The sequence below is a fragment of the Passer montanus genome, unplaced genomic scaffold, assembly GCF_014805655.1.
Source record: "Passer montanus isolate IOZ18808 unplaced genomic scaffold, ASM1480565v1 scaffold25, whole genome shotgun sequence".
Taxonomy (NCBI): domain Eukaryota; kingdom Metazoa; phylum Chordata; class Aves; order Passeriformes; family Passeridae; genus Passer; species Passer montanus.
Window position 1 is genome coordinate 7,265,208 of NW_024367149.1, and position 17,240 is coordinate 7,282,447.

Consider the following 17,240-nt stretch of genomic DNA (forward strand, 5'->3'; position numbering starts at 1 on the left):
GACAGGCTTTAAGTACAGCCATAGCAGTCTCTTGGAAACCAATGTGAGTAACAGCAAATCAGTTAAAGATTTGCAGAAGAGTCTGGGTTGCAAGCACCCAAGAAAGTTTGCATATTTTACCAAAATTAGAGCTAGAGCTTCACTGCACAAGGGACTCATATTCACAAGGATGACAATTCAGCACTCAGAGAACAGAAGTATCCTGCTTTGGATACAATTCTGAAAGCTGCTCCTGAATACCTGGATATATTGTCTCTTACTTCCAAGTGTCCTACAATGGTCTTGGATCCGTGTTTCTCTGAAGGATGGATGACCTCATTCTTAGGTTGAAACACACTCCTCACTCAGCAGAGAGAACTTGTCATCTGTGTAGTAACTTAAATTGATTTTGATAATAGTGAAGAGAGAAGAAAACATATTTTATGAAGTCTAAACAACTAACTCTTACTGGAAGAGGTCTGTGTTTTGTAACTGGAATGATAAAAATATATGATGTTTTCTTCTGATGGATGATGCACATGTTCCACTGGTCAATGAAGAGCCTCCCACTCCCACTTCAAATCCTGTTTCTGAGTGTCTCATCAAAAGAGAATGGTTTTATATTTCAATCCTCCAGCAATTACGTAGTTAATTCAGTCCCTGAGGTAGATAACTCAAACATAATTTCAAATGTTTCACATAAATCTTTCCAAATAATTGCAACAAGAAAGCACACTAATTATTGTCACCCAGTAATCACAGCAAATACAAATTGATTGCATGGTATAAATGAGTATACTGATTGATGAAACAAACAAACAAAAAAAGATGCTGTCACCCCAGAACATTTCATCTTTCTTTGAAACAAAATTTCTTTAAGTTTGGGCAAAGGATCCACCTTTACTCCAACTCTGACACAGGTCTACCTTATACTCTTTAAGTATGAGTCCAAGTTTTTGTAAGACTGAGCATAAAACTGGGATGGGTAATTTTATTTGTTCCACATTCACTGCAGTAATAGTTCTGAGAAGAACATAGTTATCTGAGTTCTGACTAATGAGAGAAAAATCTCCAAAAGTAAAACAACAGTGTGAAATACAAAATTAACCAAGAATGTTCTCTATTCCTGAAAGTCTCTTGACCACTGGATTTGGGAATGCTCACTTGAAAACATGAACTGAATGACTCCAGGGTTCACGACTCTCTGCCCTGGTTATTGAATTTGGGTATGAACAGAACCTCAGTGAAAACAGACCAAGGAATTATAAGACAAAGAAAAAACCAATCCCAGACAGATAAAGAGAATCAGAGAGAAACACAAGGCTAGCAATTCACATTTTGGAATAAAACAGTTATTAGCAACTGAACAAGGTACTTAAAGACATTTCAAGAGATTAATACTAATAAGACTGGTACTGGACATTTCTCCATCCTGGGAAGTTTTAAGACTTACTTAGGTCTCTGTTGTGAACATTGGATTGGCAGCTTCACAAAGTCTTGACAGAAGACTTTGTGAAGCTGCCAATCCATGTGAAGCTGTCATCCAAATCCATGACATTTACCCCTGCACTTAGTTTCAACCACACCACATATTGTTTAGCTGACTGATTGTACACATGATCTGGGCAACCAACTGATGGCTTTTGACTGAGATTCAGCTATCCTTCCCTCATTAGAGACCTTCCTCAAGCACAGAAAAACACCCCCCATGTCTTTGTGACTCAAATGACCAGGAGATTGGTCTCTTAATCTCAAATAACACAAGACACGCAATTAATTCCTAACATGTACTGACACTATTGACACAACTGAGGTGAAAAGGCTGACTTGTGGTCTTTGGTAGATAATTTTCCTGTATACATTTCAAATAAATCAATCCTCAATTTTATAATTAAAATAATTGATCTGATTCTATCTGATTTCATCAGAACAACTCAAGTGATGAAGTTACAACTCTGACAAAATCTCATTGTCATCTACCCTTTTTCTTTGTTGATATTCAACACTCGAAACCTCCTGATCTCCCCTTTTCCGGAGTCTTTGCACCAGCCACATCACTGTCATTCATCCTCTCACTTTGTGCAGTGCATCTTTAAGTGTTGAGCCTGGTTTTAAGCCGGAGCTTTCCCCCCTCATCAAGCCAAGGGGGCCAGACTTACAGAAGTGTGATCCCTCCCCATGCTCTCCCTGTTTTTCCTGTCCTGAGACCACACCCAGCCTATGAGTAAAGACATACTCTAAAAGCTCTGCTCCACATGGGACCCAGCGCTGAGGGGCAGCCGTACCGCAGCCTCTGAACGCAGCCGGGCCGGGCCGGCCCCTCAGGGCGCTCCCGCCCGGCCCTGCCTGCCCTGAGGGCGCGGGCGCCTCCCGCCGCCGCCCGCCCTGTGGCGGCCCCGGGGCCAGTGGGCGCGGCGGTCCCCGCCGCCAGCGCAGCCCCCTGCCCGCCCGGCTCCGCCCGCCACAGCCACCTCACCTCCCCTCGCTTCTCTTCGCCTCCCGCCCGGGTGCCACCGAGCCGAGGCGCCGGGCGGGCAGCGGGCGGGCGGCCGCGCCATGAGCGCCGAGTGCAGCAGTTACCTCAACGCCGACAAGGTGCTGGTGAGCGGGTTCAGCTGCCCGCGGGCGGGCGGCGACGCCCGCGCCGTCTTCTGCTGCGGCTTCCAGGACGTCAAGTACTGCTGCGATGACCCCCACAGCTTCTTCCCCTACGAGCACAGCTACATGTGGTGGCTCAGGTAGGGCAGCGGCGGTGCCCGCCGGGGTAGGGGCGCCGGGCGGGAGACCCGTGGTCGCCCGAGCTCGGCTCGGGTGTGTGTTTGTGAGGTACTTGTAGCCGGGCACTTTCAGGCTGCCTTTGTCCCGCCGAGAGTAGCGGTAGAGCTGCATCTTCAGCCCAGAGAGACTCTTGCTCGTGCCAGGGTAGTTTCGGAAGGAAATAACTCGTGGTCCTGGTAAGGAAGCGCTGGGAAACGCTCGGTGCCTCTGGCCGAGCATCCGGAGCGTCTCCCGTCCTTCGGGCGTGAGGGGAGCGGCTGTCTCGGGGCCTGAGCGCGTAAGATGCTGCCTGCCATAAAGTTCCCAGTGACTTGAGCGACTTTTCCATGTAAGATAAAGCACTACGTAACTTTCCACTTGGAAGGGGCAGATAGCGATCCTGGTGCTCTCCCGGGATAGTGCAGGGATCCGCCTGGCGCTGGCTGGATCCCCAGCAGCGGCAGGGAGGGCTGCGCTCAGCCAGCCCGGCTGCTTTCTGTGCCCGATTCCCCCCGGGCTCCACAGCAGCCAGGCTGGCCGTGTCAGGATGTTAGTACACCTCTGCATGGGGCTTCCACTCTGTTTCTTATGGACTTGTTATTATCCTTGATTTTGTCAAATCCCCTTCTGGGCTTGCTTATAACCGTCTGCTTCTGCAACCCTGGTGGCAGCAGTCACTACCTGCTGTTTGAATAGAGATCCTTTTATCTGTTTTATACTGCTCCCTACTACTTTTCCTGAGTGCCCTCTAGTATTCGGATTGTGAGATTTGGTGAACAGCAATTGCAAGTTCAGTTTATGCACAGTGTTTAAAATATTGTGAGCATTTGGGGCATCTGTTCTGAGCTTTCACCTTTCCAAAGTGAACAGCTTTTGCATTATCCTTGAGGCAGATGCTGTGGCACACTGATTGTTTTGGTTCCATCTCATCCATACTGTTTTTCACTCCACAGGGCTGATCTTGGAGGTGCATAATCTGGAGCTGCATGCCCAAGGTGTGGGTGTGGCAAGGTTCTGCAGAGTGGCCAAATGTTGCCTCCAGTCTCGCTCTCAATTCCATTCTGTTGGTGGCCAATGTGTTGATGACTTTGTGTACCAGTTCACATTGCCTCCATTATTTCAATGAGCTCTCACTGAAGACTGTCAAACTTTTCTGGAATTCAGAACTGCCTGTTCTGAGTTGATTGCTATCAAGGCTTGGTTTTGTTCTTTATACATTACATTATGTACACTGAAACTCATGTACATCAATTTTGTCTGCTCACTCAGTTATCTGTAAGTCTTGTAGCATTCCTTGCCCTCAGCATTTGATTGCTTGTAGGGGCTTAGGATCATCAGAAACTCAGATGGCTTTATTCACCAGGTCATAGATGAAGATGTGAATAAAAATAAGTCTCAGTGACATTTCTCTACACTGAAAAGAGACCACTAAAGCCTTGCACTTTGCTCCTTATGCTTTTTAGCACCCGTAAATTTGTAGCAAAACCTTTCCCTAATGCTATATAAGTTCAGTCTTTTTAACCCCACTTTCAGTGCAGGACTTTGTCCAAAGGCTTTTTGAGACATGGAACTCTGCTGGGTTCCTCTATCCATGTGCCTATTGACACTTCATAGACTCCAGCACGTTAACAAGAAGTGTTTTCCCCTCATCCTAATGCTGATCCTTTCCTTAAAGATCTTATGTCAGGAAGCTGAAAATGCCATCAGGTCCCTGGGGTCATGAGATGATTGGGGATAGAGGATTTACCATCAAAGGACCTGTCCCTCATTTTTGGGGAGGTGAACTCGGGTATCATAGCCATGCTCAGATTCAGCACTGACACCCTCAGCACCTTGGCCAGCAGCTCTGCAGTTCCACATGTGAACTCCCTCAGGGCTCCTGAGTTAATGCTGTCCAGTACTGTGGACTTACTATTTTAATTTATCTGGTCTAATATTTAATATATTATTGTTTAAAATCTACTTTGTCTGGTGCAAAGAGTGGGTTAATTATGGGGATCTCTCAGCCATCCACCTCTGTGACAGACACACAATTACTTGGCTTCTCTGATGTGAGAAGACATCTCCAAGACATCTCCATGTCCTTTTTTACACTTCTGCTATCAAATACTCTGCTTTAATGCTATATTTTTGCATAGTCTTTGTTTCAATCATAGTAAACCTTCTCAAGATGGCAGAAAAACTGAAGGAATAAGGAATAAGTTAATATTGCATCACAACATCTCATCTGGACATTGTAGTGAAGACTCTTAAAGCTTGATCTTTTCAAAAAGTACCTGCAGGAACTGAATCCCAGGAGGGGCTTTAATGAAATACCTCTCTGAAAGCTCTTCCTTAAAAGATTTTGTAGTGTCTGAGAAGTGACTTCATCCTTCATCCAAGTCAGAAATTTGGGCCCAAACTTTGAAAATTAAGGATTTTTTTTTCATTCTTTCTACAGTAGCCCTAAGCTGGTAAAAGGATTCATGGAAATCACCATTAGTGGAGTTTTAATTGTGCTTAACTTCTGCCATAAATCACTATATTCCTTGTAGGAAAAAGGTGAATAAGTACAATTTACCTCTCTAAGCAAAGTTACTGAGTGGTTAGATTTGAACCACTACCTATAAGTGTTTTCAGTAACAAATAGAATAATTTTTAGTTATTAACACACTGGAAACATTATAGTATTACAACATTTTGAAAAGTGTATACATTTTCACATGACAGTTCAATTAGTAGTTTAAAGAAAACATAAAAATAACATTTTCTGTCCTCTCAGAATGTTTTGGTGATCACCAGACTTACTGATATTGATTGGTAACAGCCATGTGATAAAATAATCATTAAAATGCTTCTTTCAGCCTTTGAGGACACACTTTTAAGACTTGAAACCCTTAAGATTTAAAACTAAACAAGAGTTAGGCAAACCAGTCTAGGTAAGTCTGGACATGGAAGGGAAAGAATTAGGAGGCCCTGATGGGGGAACTCTTTTAGGTTTTGCTGTACTCCAGAACTTGGGGGTTCTTTTCCTAAATCTTCATTTCCTTGACTCCTCCCAGACATTTGAAAGCAGTGACTGACTGCAGCACAAGTGGTTGGTGGTGTCTCAGGGATTACTTCAGTTTGGTGGCACACCAGGTAGAGTTTCAGGAGACTCTTGCACGTTTCACTTGTGTTTTTCCTGCTGTGGGAGGGACATGGCCAGACCCCTTGGCATCCAGCTGATGGAAGCAGTTCATGGAGAAGCAGCAGCCTTGGTAACCCAAAGCAATCGTTTCTTGCTGGCCCATGGTCTTCTCTTTCCTTCCCAAGTCTCTACTGCCTGTGCTATGTTTAGAACTAGACACGGCCCTATCCCTTAGCAACATGGAACCCTCTTTTCCCCTCCCACTTCTGCAAAAACTGCAATATTTGACAGCATCCTAACACCTGCTGTACTGGGAGCTGCTGGACTATCGTAGGTAATAGACTGTTGAGCAACTTTGACACATTTCACATTTTCTGCAGAATTCATTATATATAATTAATAATATTATTAATTTCTGTAAGTAATTAATAATATTATTAATTTCTGACTTATACTTTATTTTTGCTAAATAAAATAATATTAAAAAAAAATAGATCTTTAAAGACTTCATTCCTCAAAGAAGAGGGAAGGATGCATTTTACTGTCTCTTACAGTTGTCAGCAGCCCATGGAACAGGGAAGGCAACATTAGGAAAAGGCAGAATTCATCAGAAGGTTATTCAGCTTTTGAATCCACAAAACACAGATGCTATAAAACACCAGTCAGGCAAACACTGAACAGCTCAGCCTCCAGAGCAGTGTGCTGTGCATGCTCGTGCAGTTATCACATCTGCTTTACCTCCCAAGCTGAGTGGAAGGGGAGAAATGCTGAACTTGTGGTATTTGTATTGAATTGCAGCAGTTGTGTTCAGTCAGCCTTTTTGTTTCTCTTTGTTCTAAAATATTTTGTGCTTATTTTTGCCACTCTTCTATGAAGTGTTATTTTTATAATGGCCGCTTTCAGTATCAAATAGAATTCTAATATCCATTCCAAAGCTGTATCTTTTAAGTTGCATGTAATAATACATATTTGATCAGAATTCTGTCAAGCCACATATAGATTTTACTCAAAATGCCTTCTTAATTAATACCTATAGAGCCATGGTGGCCTAATACTGAGGCCAAGCTTTGCTTGGCTGTACCAACCTCCAGGCATCTGTTTTGGCTTTCCAAAATAGCAAGTGTTTTGTTTCTCTGTGCCCATTCTTCCAGTCTCTTGAGAATATTTGTCTGTGTGCTTTGCAAATACTATGAACGACACGTCACTGCAACGATGGCATTGGGAACATTTGATTTACTCGGATCCGGGTGACTCATGAGCTTCCTTTTAGTCTATCAGTGGGCAATACTGCCAATATTTAAATTTTCCCTGGCTTTTGATGGTGTGGATGGACTAATTTTATGAACTAAAAATAACTGTAGGTGTGTGATGCTGAGCATCCACTGGCAGACAAGTCGATGGACCCACTCAGCATCTCTCTGGACACAGCCTGGGGATCCCTGGGGAGGCTGCTGGCAGAGTGGAGCCTCTCTGCTGAGTGGAGCCTTTGCCTGTGCTGCAGGCCTGGATGTGGCACTCAGTGTAACAGCAGTGAAATGTGTGGTGTGGCTCTATCTTTATGTGGAAAATAACTTGAGAGGGTTCTGTCTGGATCTCCTACCAAACGTAACGTTGCTTGTGTCAGGGCTACCCCATGGTCTTTACTGCCATCTTTGTGCCACATCTTTGCTTTGGGGTTGAGTGGGTTATTAATGCAGGAGGTTTTGCTCACTAATGAGTCCATGGCTGTGGCCAAGAGGGACTTTTTAGTTTGCTTGCTTAGTGTCTCTGCTGTCAGAAGAATGATCTCAAAAACACACCCTGAGACCTATAGACTGTTACCATGTGACTGCTGGGTGGCCTTCAGACTGTGCTTAAGGTAGAGAATGGAAGGTGGCAAAATGCTTTTAGCAAGGACTTTTTAAAGCAGATATGCAGCACCATAGTAATTGCTGTAGAATTTAGAGGACATGCTGTAAGGTTGTCTTCATTTTCAGAGGAGTGTAATTATTAAAGTGGTCAGTGATCATAGTTATTTGGTATTTTGTTTCTAATAACAGCTTTAACATGTAAATAATGAAAGAAAATATTGTATTCTCATTAAGAAACGTCAGTATTCAGAGCTGTGGAAGACATATTAAATTTCTCTGAATTAGATAAATTAAGAAACAACCCTCCATTCCCCAAACTTTAACCAAAATTAATCTTACAGAACTTAATTATACCTTCTCTGTGGGTTGATGGCTTCAGCTGTTTGAGAACAATCTGGTACCAAAACATTGTGTGTTTAAAAAGAGTAAGTACACATTGTCCTGATTGCTGATTCATTCAGGAAGTGGAATCAGAGTATCTGTTTGGTTTTGTGATGCTGGTGAGATCTTCTCCTGTTGCTGCTGGAGCATGATAAACATTTCTTGTAGCACATAACCTGTGATGAGTCTTTGACCTGGAAAGTTCCTCAGGTCTTTCTTGCCTTTTCCTTTTGTAACTCCCAAAGCATCTTACACAAGTTGTGTAGTGATACTGAAGATGCATTGTGCTCTGCAATGCACAACTGTATTGTCCATGTCATCTTCTACAACTGCATGGAGGAGAGCTACAACCAAGAAGTAACAGATGTCTGAATAGAAAAATGTATAATCATTAATATGTATTTGATCTATTTGGCTTTAGGGCAGCTGACTCGGCTTAATGTTTGGATAATGGTGAGCAACCTCCTTAGTTCTGCACTGCAGGCTGGAATTTAAATGGAATCTTACAATAAAGCTTGTACTGTCATGACAAAAAAGCACAAATAACTATTTCTGAAGAGCCTTGGTTGTATCATATGGTTCTATGGCTCTTCAACCTTCTGTAATGTGCCTTTCTTCTATTTTGTCTATTTGGGTCAAGGTGCTCCAAGTGAAAATGCAAAATAAGGCCAGAACCCAGGTGAGGTCTGAGTGTAGGTCACATTCAGATTCCATACTAAGCAGAATATTGCTTGCCTGCAAGTTTTGTTTGAGTCAAAAAACAATAAGGAAAAATTTGCTTATATATGTACATATATGCACAAACATCTAAGGATATCCTATTTAATGCAGATGATAAATACCATGAAAAATCTTCAGAAGGGTAGAGCTGTTCTTTCCAGAACCAGTTTGCTGATAACAAATTGTTTCAGTTGTGCATGGAGCTAAATGTTGCCCAACCCTCATTACTGAATCTGACCAGTAACTAATGAAAGCCTCATGTGAAAGTCATAGCAATACCTGCTGCTCTCATCCTGCTGATTTTAAGAATTTCTCCTGTGGATATATCTGTGTGCTGATGCTGTGGGAGCTTGTAGAGAAACTTTGCAGTATCTTGAATGTAAAATTCATAAAAACATCCCAAGGCACAGTTCTTCTCATCTTCCTGCAAGGCCACAGTAGAGTTGACTTCTCCCTGATAGCAGTGATATATAAAGGCATTTTTATGACTAGAGGATGGAGTTTGTAAAATTCAATAAATTCATCTCTCTGCTGTCCTTTGGATGTCTGTCAAAACTGTAAATATACCAGAGCAGTAATATAAGGATTCTCAGTCCTCAGAATCCTCATCTGTGACCAAAAGGCTGCTGTTTAATTTCACCAGAAGTCAGGATCTTTGTCATGGACTGTAGAATAGAGGACTGGAGCATGGAAGGCATCAAATGGCCCAGGAAACTGTAGGAAATGATAGCTAGACTGTATTATATTGGGTTCTTTATTTCATCATGAGAATTTTATGTTAGGAAAAAATTTGAAAATAAGGGTTGGGAATCAGGAGAGATTTCTGTATATACATATACTGTCTCACTGTATGCCTATGGGAGATGTATAAAGTAGCTTTTATCCTGCAGGATAGCACCTTGATAAAATCTATGTATGGTACTGTATGTTTGGCCACCAGAGTAATTAATTCCTGTTTCTTTGATGCCTTTGATATTGTGAATAAACTAATTCAGCTTTAGTTTCCCTTTTACCGTGACAAAGATCATGGGAGAATTTCTCCAGTCTTGATTGGAGATTTATTTCATTAATGCAAAGGCACAACAGCGATCACAGTACTCCACCCTGCTCTGCAGAGCTGCTAACAGAACTGAATAACAAAGATTGCATGGTTTTTTATACTATACAAATGGCATTTCAGACTGAAAATACAGCTTTAATAGTCATGTTGTTTGAGCTGCCTGGAACCCTAGAATCCCTCTCAGTGTGGGCACTGAAGAACTTTTTAATCTCACTGGTATCAGTTACTGCATTAATTTATTTTTGATTTTCATAAATACACTTTAAGTCAGACTCAGGATTAATATGCATGAAATGTCACTGAGGGCCAGATGTTCAACTGCTGTGTAATGACATTGGCCCTTCTGAGGGCAGTGAGATAACTGCAGTTTATGCACTTGAAGTATTGAGCTCTAAACTTTGGTTTACAGTAAAATACAGTTACTCCCATACCTGAGTACAAGTAAACTCCAGTTATCATCTTGAACATTGTTTTAATGGGTCCTCCAGGCTGTTTGTACACTTAATTTTTTTTTTTGTTTTTCTCTCTTAGTGTTGGAGCACTCGTGGGCCTGTCAATAGCAGCAGTGGTCCTCTTTGCTTTTATCATCACTGTGTGTGTTCTCTGTTATTTGTTTATCAGCACCAAGCCACGCAGCAAACTTGATACTGGTTTGAGCTTACAGACAGCAGGTAAGACCAGTTGTTATTGATTTGCATTATCACCTGCAGAGGAAAAGCCTTATTCTGTCTTTAAATGGATGTGGGGGAATCCAACAGTGTGTGTTTTCTTTCTGATGGGAATGTCAAGATGTAATCAAGCTGTCCTGCTGCATGCCTGATCTGTGAAATCTGCACCAAACTCAAAACATTTAGCACGAGCTTAGTATATTTATTTAGTAGTAGGAAGAATGTAGAAGTTTGCAATACTGATTGGGGATAAATTAGCCCCTTTATCAGGAAGAGGCTTATTGATTTAGTTGCTCTGGATTTCCTGTCAAGAGTACATAAACATATAGTAGTGATTCATTCTAGGAATAAGAATCTCAGAAGAGATTTTAAGTGTATTTTCTTGTGACAGAGAGAGGTCATTCTTTTTTTTTTTTTTTCTCTGTTTGTTCCTGACATAGGATCCAGATTTTGAAGTCTAAAATTCTTTATTTCAGTAGCAGTAGTCCATGCCTTTGTGCCCAGACTGTGTTGGCAGATGCCTGCAGGAACAGTGCATGTAGTCAGCATTAACCCACTCACATGGGAAAATTGCTGCTGCTTCTGCTCCAGTTCACTACATTTGTAAAATCTCCTTGTCAAGATGGGGTGTGATAAGTTTCACCCTTTGTCTTGGACTTCCTAAATATTTAAATGAACTGCTTCAAAAGTTCAGCCAGTAAAGTTGTAGAAAATAAAATGAATATTGTACTTATGTAGGCATGGGAAATTCAACAAGTTGAAAAATGGGAATAATTCTAGGAAAAAAGTCCCCTCAGCTCAAGTTTTCTCTTTACTTGTTATTTAAAATGCTTCTATACCTGCATGGCAGTAAATGGCCAATGAGTTACTGTAATTACAGCTTATTATAGAGCAGTAAGCCCCCTCCTGAGTGTCTAGTTACCACAGTCCACTTCATATCAAGCTTCCTATTTTCTTCTCCAGAGAATGCAGGCTTTGGTTTAAAAGTGGTTCATTGGTTCATAGAGCTGTCAGATCTGCAAAGCCTCCCTTTGTAGCTGTGTGAGGTGAGCAAGCTGCCAAAGTCACACATTCAGCAAACTGCTACTAATCTGCAAATTGAAAACTTCACACTTGTCCTGGAGAGAGAGTGGAATTAAGACCTGCTAGCTAGAACAGGCTAAATAAACTCTTGGGTGGGATGAACAAAATGCTCTCGTGCTCTTCCACAAGATGGTTGTGTCTTAATTATAAACTGGCATTATGTTTTTGAATGTGTTGCTGTTTAATTTCTTCCCTCAGGTTTTCCTGCTATGGCACCAGCTCTTAATCCACTGCCAGGACAGGAGTTCTGTATTTCTCATGCCTTTTATTTTTGTGCCAGACCTGTTTGGCATGTGAGGAGCTGGGAAGGAGGCAGGTGCTACTGCACCACTGCTGCCAAGCAATTCCATCTTTCTGTACGGACTTGAACCCTGCTGCAAACCCACATCCTGCTTGGGTGGCAAAGGCTGTTCCTCTCTTTCTGAAATGAGGTGAACAGCATCCCACTGATGACCCAGCATTCATGTAGGCATTCCAAGCCACAATTCCAAACCTTACGAGGCTGGGAAGCCGAGGGATCTTTGCTTTTTCCCAGCTATCTTCTGTGTGGTTCAGAACTTTGTTAGGACAAATTCCTTTGAATTTAAATACATTTTTGACTGCTCTCATATTGTGTTTTCTGCTTTTGTTATTCTGCTTCTTTGGCTGCTTCAAATGAAAATGATTTCACATCCAAATTCTCACAGCTTTGGCTGTTGGTGAGGTGGGTTGCTGGAAATTGAAAGCCAGTTGCTTTGCCAAGGTTGAGAGATCTTTGGAAATGTTTTAGGATTTCACTGACAAGCCTGAGTGCTTGTCTTCATCATACTTGGGTTTCTTTTGCATGGAAGTCATGCAAGGGCTGAGTGTCTAACAAGATGGCTGGTTAGCTGCTTGCAGCCCTGGAGAAAATAAAAACAGCCTCTCTCCTCATCTTTCAGTTCTTGTGAGAGTCCAGGATAAGCAATAAAAACAAATTAAAAAATTAAAATAGTTTTTAGATGCTTCAGAAAGCTGCAGGCCTGAGGGCCCTGAGTTTTAGGTATGAACTCAGTTCAACACAGCTTTTTCTGAACTAGCATAATTTTGGCTTTAGATGAAGGCTGTGTCACACTTTAGTTGTTGTGTAGCATCTGGATCCCTGGAGCACTCAGAGAGCACTCATTTTTGAAAGCAGTATTTTTTATTATATTCAATTTCACCCATAATACATCAGCTCAGTTGGAGCTTCATATCTCATTAAACATACAATTGGTTATTTTATGCCTTTCCCTATCTCACATAATAGCAAAAGTTGGTCATTGTTCTTGGGCTCATCCAGGATCTCGTAAATACAGAAGTGGAGTGGTTGAATTTTTACAGAAATAATTTTCAGATCAATGATAAATCTAAAAATAAACTGAATATGAAGCTCTTTATTAAAGTTTCTGATTCTACAAAAGGCATATTAACTGGAATTTGCCTCTGTTTAGCCTTAAACAAATGGTCTTCCATTGCATCTGCACAGATCTTCCATTGCATCAGCACAGACCTTCCATAGCATCAGCACTGAGTATTAGAGATTGGGTTCTTAAGTTAAATAAGGATGTTTTAGCCCTAGCAAAAATTTACATTTTAATCTGAGCATTGAATTTCAGGAAAAATGAGCTCAGCCACTGGTATAGACAAGGAAGAATTACTTAGATGTTACTGGAGTTAGACATTTCTATTTGTAGAGTGCAGAGTTGATCCATAATATGCAAGACAGTATGTGCAGGCACACATATAAATGAAGATCCTGCATTTCAGTTGCTGGTTAAACTCTTTGCAAGAGAAAGTATTTTTCATTGAACTCATTGTAGATGTTTTTGTTTCTCCCATTTGAAAGCTGGGGACTTGTAACAGTGGTAAAAGAAGGCCTCAAAGAAATCCAAGCCCTGAATATGCAAACATTACATATTTATTCAAGGTGTGAGGGAATTTGGTCATGTGCTTTGTTCTTCTTTTAACAAAAACTTCTCTTTTTGCAAAGGATTTATCCCCTTCAAAATGTGAAAAGCTAGGAAATCACAGGATTTTAAGTGTTTTATAAGGCTGAATGAATAATGCTGGAACATCCCCACAATGCAAGATAAGGAGGACTGAGTAAATATTGCATAATTGTCAGGATGGGAGTGGTAAACAGGCAGAAAAGGGGAAATCCAGAGGCACACCTTGACTCTGGGAAAGGTGCACACACACTTGCCTTGACCAGGCAGCTGATGGGAGAGGGGTGATCATCTCTGCTGGCCCTCTCTCCAGCTTGGTGACCCAAACAGTTTTTGACCCAAACATTTTCTGAGTTGCCCTGGTATTTCTGCCAGGTCTGGAAAGACCTTTGAGATGAAGTGTTCCATGCCACTGCAAAGCATGAATAGCAAATTACATTTTATGATGATAACTAATACTTTTCCCTTAAAATTTAGCACAGGAAGACCTCTATAAATGTGTTCAGAGTCAGACAGGGACCTTTGGGTTGGAGTGTGAAAGACTTGTGGCCTTGTAAATTAATCATAAGTGCTAGAGAAGATGTGCTTTAATAAAAGTTATTAATTCCTTGCTCTTGCAAGGCAGTGACGTCATAATATGCAAAAGTTCATGGTTTCATTTCATAACAAGGAAAAACACAGCTTGAAAAATAGCCAGGTGACTTTTCTGTCCCTATTTCTCTCCTTAATTAAAGATTCCTCATGGGGAGTTATTCACATATAGTAAATATTCAGGTATTTTGATGAAAAAGCACGAAACCCTCATACTTTGTTTTTCTTAGCTGAGTACAATTATTTGACTATTGGTTGTGAAAGCAGATAGCTGCTGTCTGAACTCAGATGCACTGCTTGGCTTTTGAAGTGTACTCCCATAGTTTTGCCTTCTAGGTTTAGGAATAATTTCAACTGTATGGCGTCCTCGTAGCTGGCTTTAAATTTCCCCAGTCAGGCTACTTTTATCTGTGCCAGTCATCTACCTCAGATTTCTGTATGGGGAAACATCAGCCAAATGGGTTCAACTGTTTAAAAGCAAACACCTATTTTTTTTTTTTTCATTTTAAAGCTGAGAATTCAAATTTAATGGAAAGGTGCATCACTAGAAAAGACTGAATTTTGAAATGTCTTTATCAGACTCCTTAGCTTTTAAATTTCCCAGACTTTCTTGTAGCAGTGAGATTTTTGCAACTCATTAGGAATCAGGTTTTTTACTACAAATATACCCATAGCTGCTGTAGGCTTCAAAAATAAAGTGCCTTTGTCTGTAACTGATAAGAATTCTTTTTTCTTCTTTTTGGGTTTGTTTTTTTCCCAGTTGAAGTAACTCACTCAGTTATTTTCAACTAAGATCTTAGCTTAAATACTATTGTGCAGATTTTTTAAAATGCTAAACTATCAAATCCCATTTTTACATGTTTTAAACCAAATTGCAGTTTTTTCAATTCAGACAAAATAAAATAAAATGCAGCTTTCAAAACACCTCAATAACAAATAATTCCCCTTTCCCAATCTGGTTTGCTTCAGTTTGTTATTAAATGAAAATATTAGCATTCTCAATTTTTTATCCCTTTTTGGATATAGGGAATCTGTTTTTCAATCCCTTCCCCACACACTGGCTTGGAGAAAAGTACCTGCCCAGTTAAATTTATCTTTTCTGTCTCTTTGTGTTGGCCCACATTTGGGAAAATGGAAAATGAGGTCAAAGACAGCGTTGAACTAAAGGGTAATGGGAAATACAGGGAGGCCTGGGAGGAAGATTGATGAGCTCCACAAGGAGAATTAGATGACAGGATAAAGCAGAGAGAGGCTTTGGAGCTGGCAGATAAAGGAGAAAACTTCAAGGAGCTGAATGCTCCTGGGAGCTTTTGGAAGAGGGATGGGCCTGATGGAGCTGGGAGCAGCAGAGCAGGGAGGCAGCTGGAGGGGATGGAGAAGGTCCTGGGGGCCAGGAAGGGGTGGGCTGAGCAGCAGAAGCCTGGTGCTTGGGGAGAGAGCTGGAGAGGGAGCCTGGCAGAGGGGGAATCATGTACAGGGCTGAGATCTAGGGCAGAGAAAAGGGAGGAGAGACTCCAAATATGACTTTTTATTCATGGATATAGGGACTATCGTGGGAAGGATAGTAGCAGAAAATAAGGACTGGAAACAGAATGAGGAAAGTGAGAAGGGAATGAAAGAACCAGTATCAGGTAAGAAAGAAAATAAGTTGAAAGTGCATGTAGGAAAGTCTTTTCTTCTAGAGCTTTGTTTTCTCAGCTGGCAGCAGGGATCAGTGGAAAGTGGCAGAGTATCTCTCTCCTCCCTCCCTGCAGTGATCCACCGCAGGCTGCCTTTGCTTTAGTTACTCTGGTCAGATGGCAAACTCGAGTTATCTGCGCTGAATCAAAAGATTCCTGCCCTTCTGCTCCAAGCAAGTGTCTGTATCAGCTGGTGGAATTTTAACTATTGCTTACGTTGACCTATGAAGCTGTGCTCTGAAAAACAATGTTCAAATGCTACTAAGCTTCAAAACCAAACACTCAAAAGATGGGAGGTGCCAGAACTAAAGATTTTGTAGGAAATTGGTAAAGTGCTTAACTAAAAATAGTTTTATCTGCTCCTGTCATCATGTAAATCTTTCTATAAAACTTGGGTAACTCTTGGAAAGAAATATTGTGAGCCTCCCTCCACACACTCGGAGCTTTGGGGTCACTGGATGAAGGTGCATGGAAAGCAACAGTGACTGATTATGTTTGGAGAGGGATGAAAGTTTGAGATTTCTGGTTTGTTTTCGTGGATATGGGAAATTTGTAATGCAATTTTTTTCAGAAGACTTTTGATTTCCTGCTACAAGCTCAGCTTGTACCACTGTGCTGCTTCTTTAAACTGCTCTTCACTTTGATGTTTATTCCTTTTTAACACAAATAAGTTAATAATTGCAGCCTCCCCGAGGCCCAGGAATGCAAAGTGGAATGGATTCGATCTGTCTCATCTAAAAATTGTAGAAGATTCCAGGAACTGTGGTTTTTCTAGTGCAGTGGGCATATCTATGTATTACTACTTGCAACTGATGGAAGAATAATGCTCTTAATTCTTCTAAAAATGTCTTTGTTTTACAGACAGTGAGGCCAGAGGGAGTTCGATATGTTAAAGACAGAGGCACTGAATGGATTCTGCCAATGTTATGAAGAAAAGAGGTACCATTAGAACATTTCTTTTTATCTGATTCTGTTGTATTTGTATACTCTCTACTCTGTTTTACATGGATTTTATAAAATTATTCTTTATGTGGGTTTTTAACTTTTTGAAAAGCACTAGCAAACTGTCTCTGGCTGATTTATTTATACACTGCCCTGATGCTGTCCTTGCACAGGGATGTATCTGCAGAGACTTGGACAGAGTCCTTCCCCAGACAAATCTCTTCCAGATTTACTGGCACTGAATACTCCATCATGGTTATGTGCCAGACAAGATTATATTCCCTTATGCTGTTATTGTCCTTTCCCTGAGCTGTCCTGGGTGCACCAGAGCTGACTAAGGAGGCAGACACTGTAACTTATTCAAAAGAATTTCTTTAGTGATGAATTGTCAGAAAGGCTCCTGTGTGACAAAGGGTGAAAGCTGTGAAGTTTCTGGTGGGCAGTTTAGTCTTCCATTTCTTCCTGGGGATGCAGG

The 17,240-nt window shown here is 41.3% G+C and overlaps 1 protein-coding gene across 3 annotated transcripts in view; it reads left to right on the forward strand.

The window, feature by feature from the left end:
- Positions 1 to 2,280: 2,280 nt before the first annotated feature.
- Positions 2,281 to 17,240, forward strand: part of SHISAL2A (shisa like 2A) — a 40,283-nt gene continuing 25,323 nt past the window's right edge. For all 3 annotated transcript variants that reach the window (XR_005627707.1, XR_005627708.1, XM_039711763.1), the window contains exons 1-3: positions 2,281 to 2,717; positions 10,388 to 10,527; positions 16,685 to 16,762. Coding sequence is in view for 1 of the 3 variants with exons in the window: in XM_039711763.1 (XP_039567697.1) it covers positions 2,536 to 2,717; positions 10,388 to 10,527; positions 16,685 to 16,716 (354 nt within the window). In the remaining 2 variants the exon portion in view is untranslated. The remainder of the gene's footprint in view (positions 2,718 to 10,387; positions 10,528 to 16,684; positions 16,763 to 17,240) is intronic.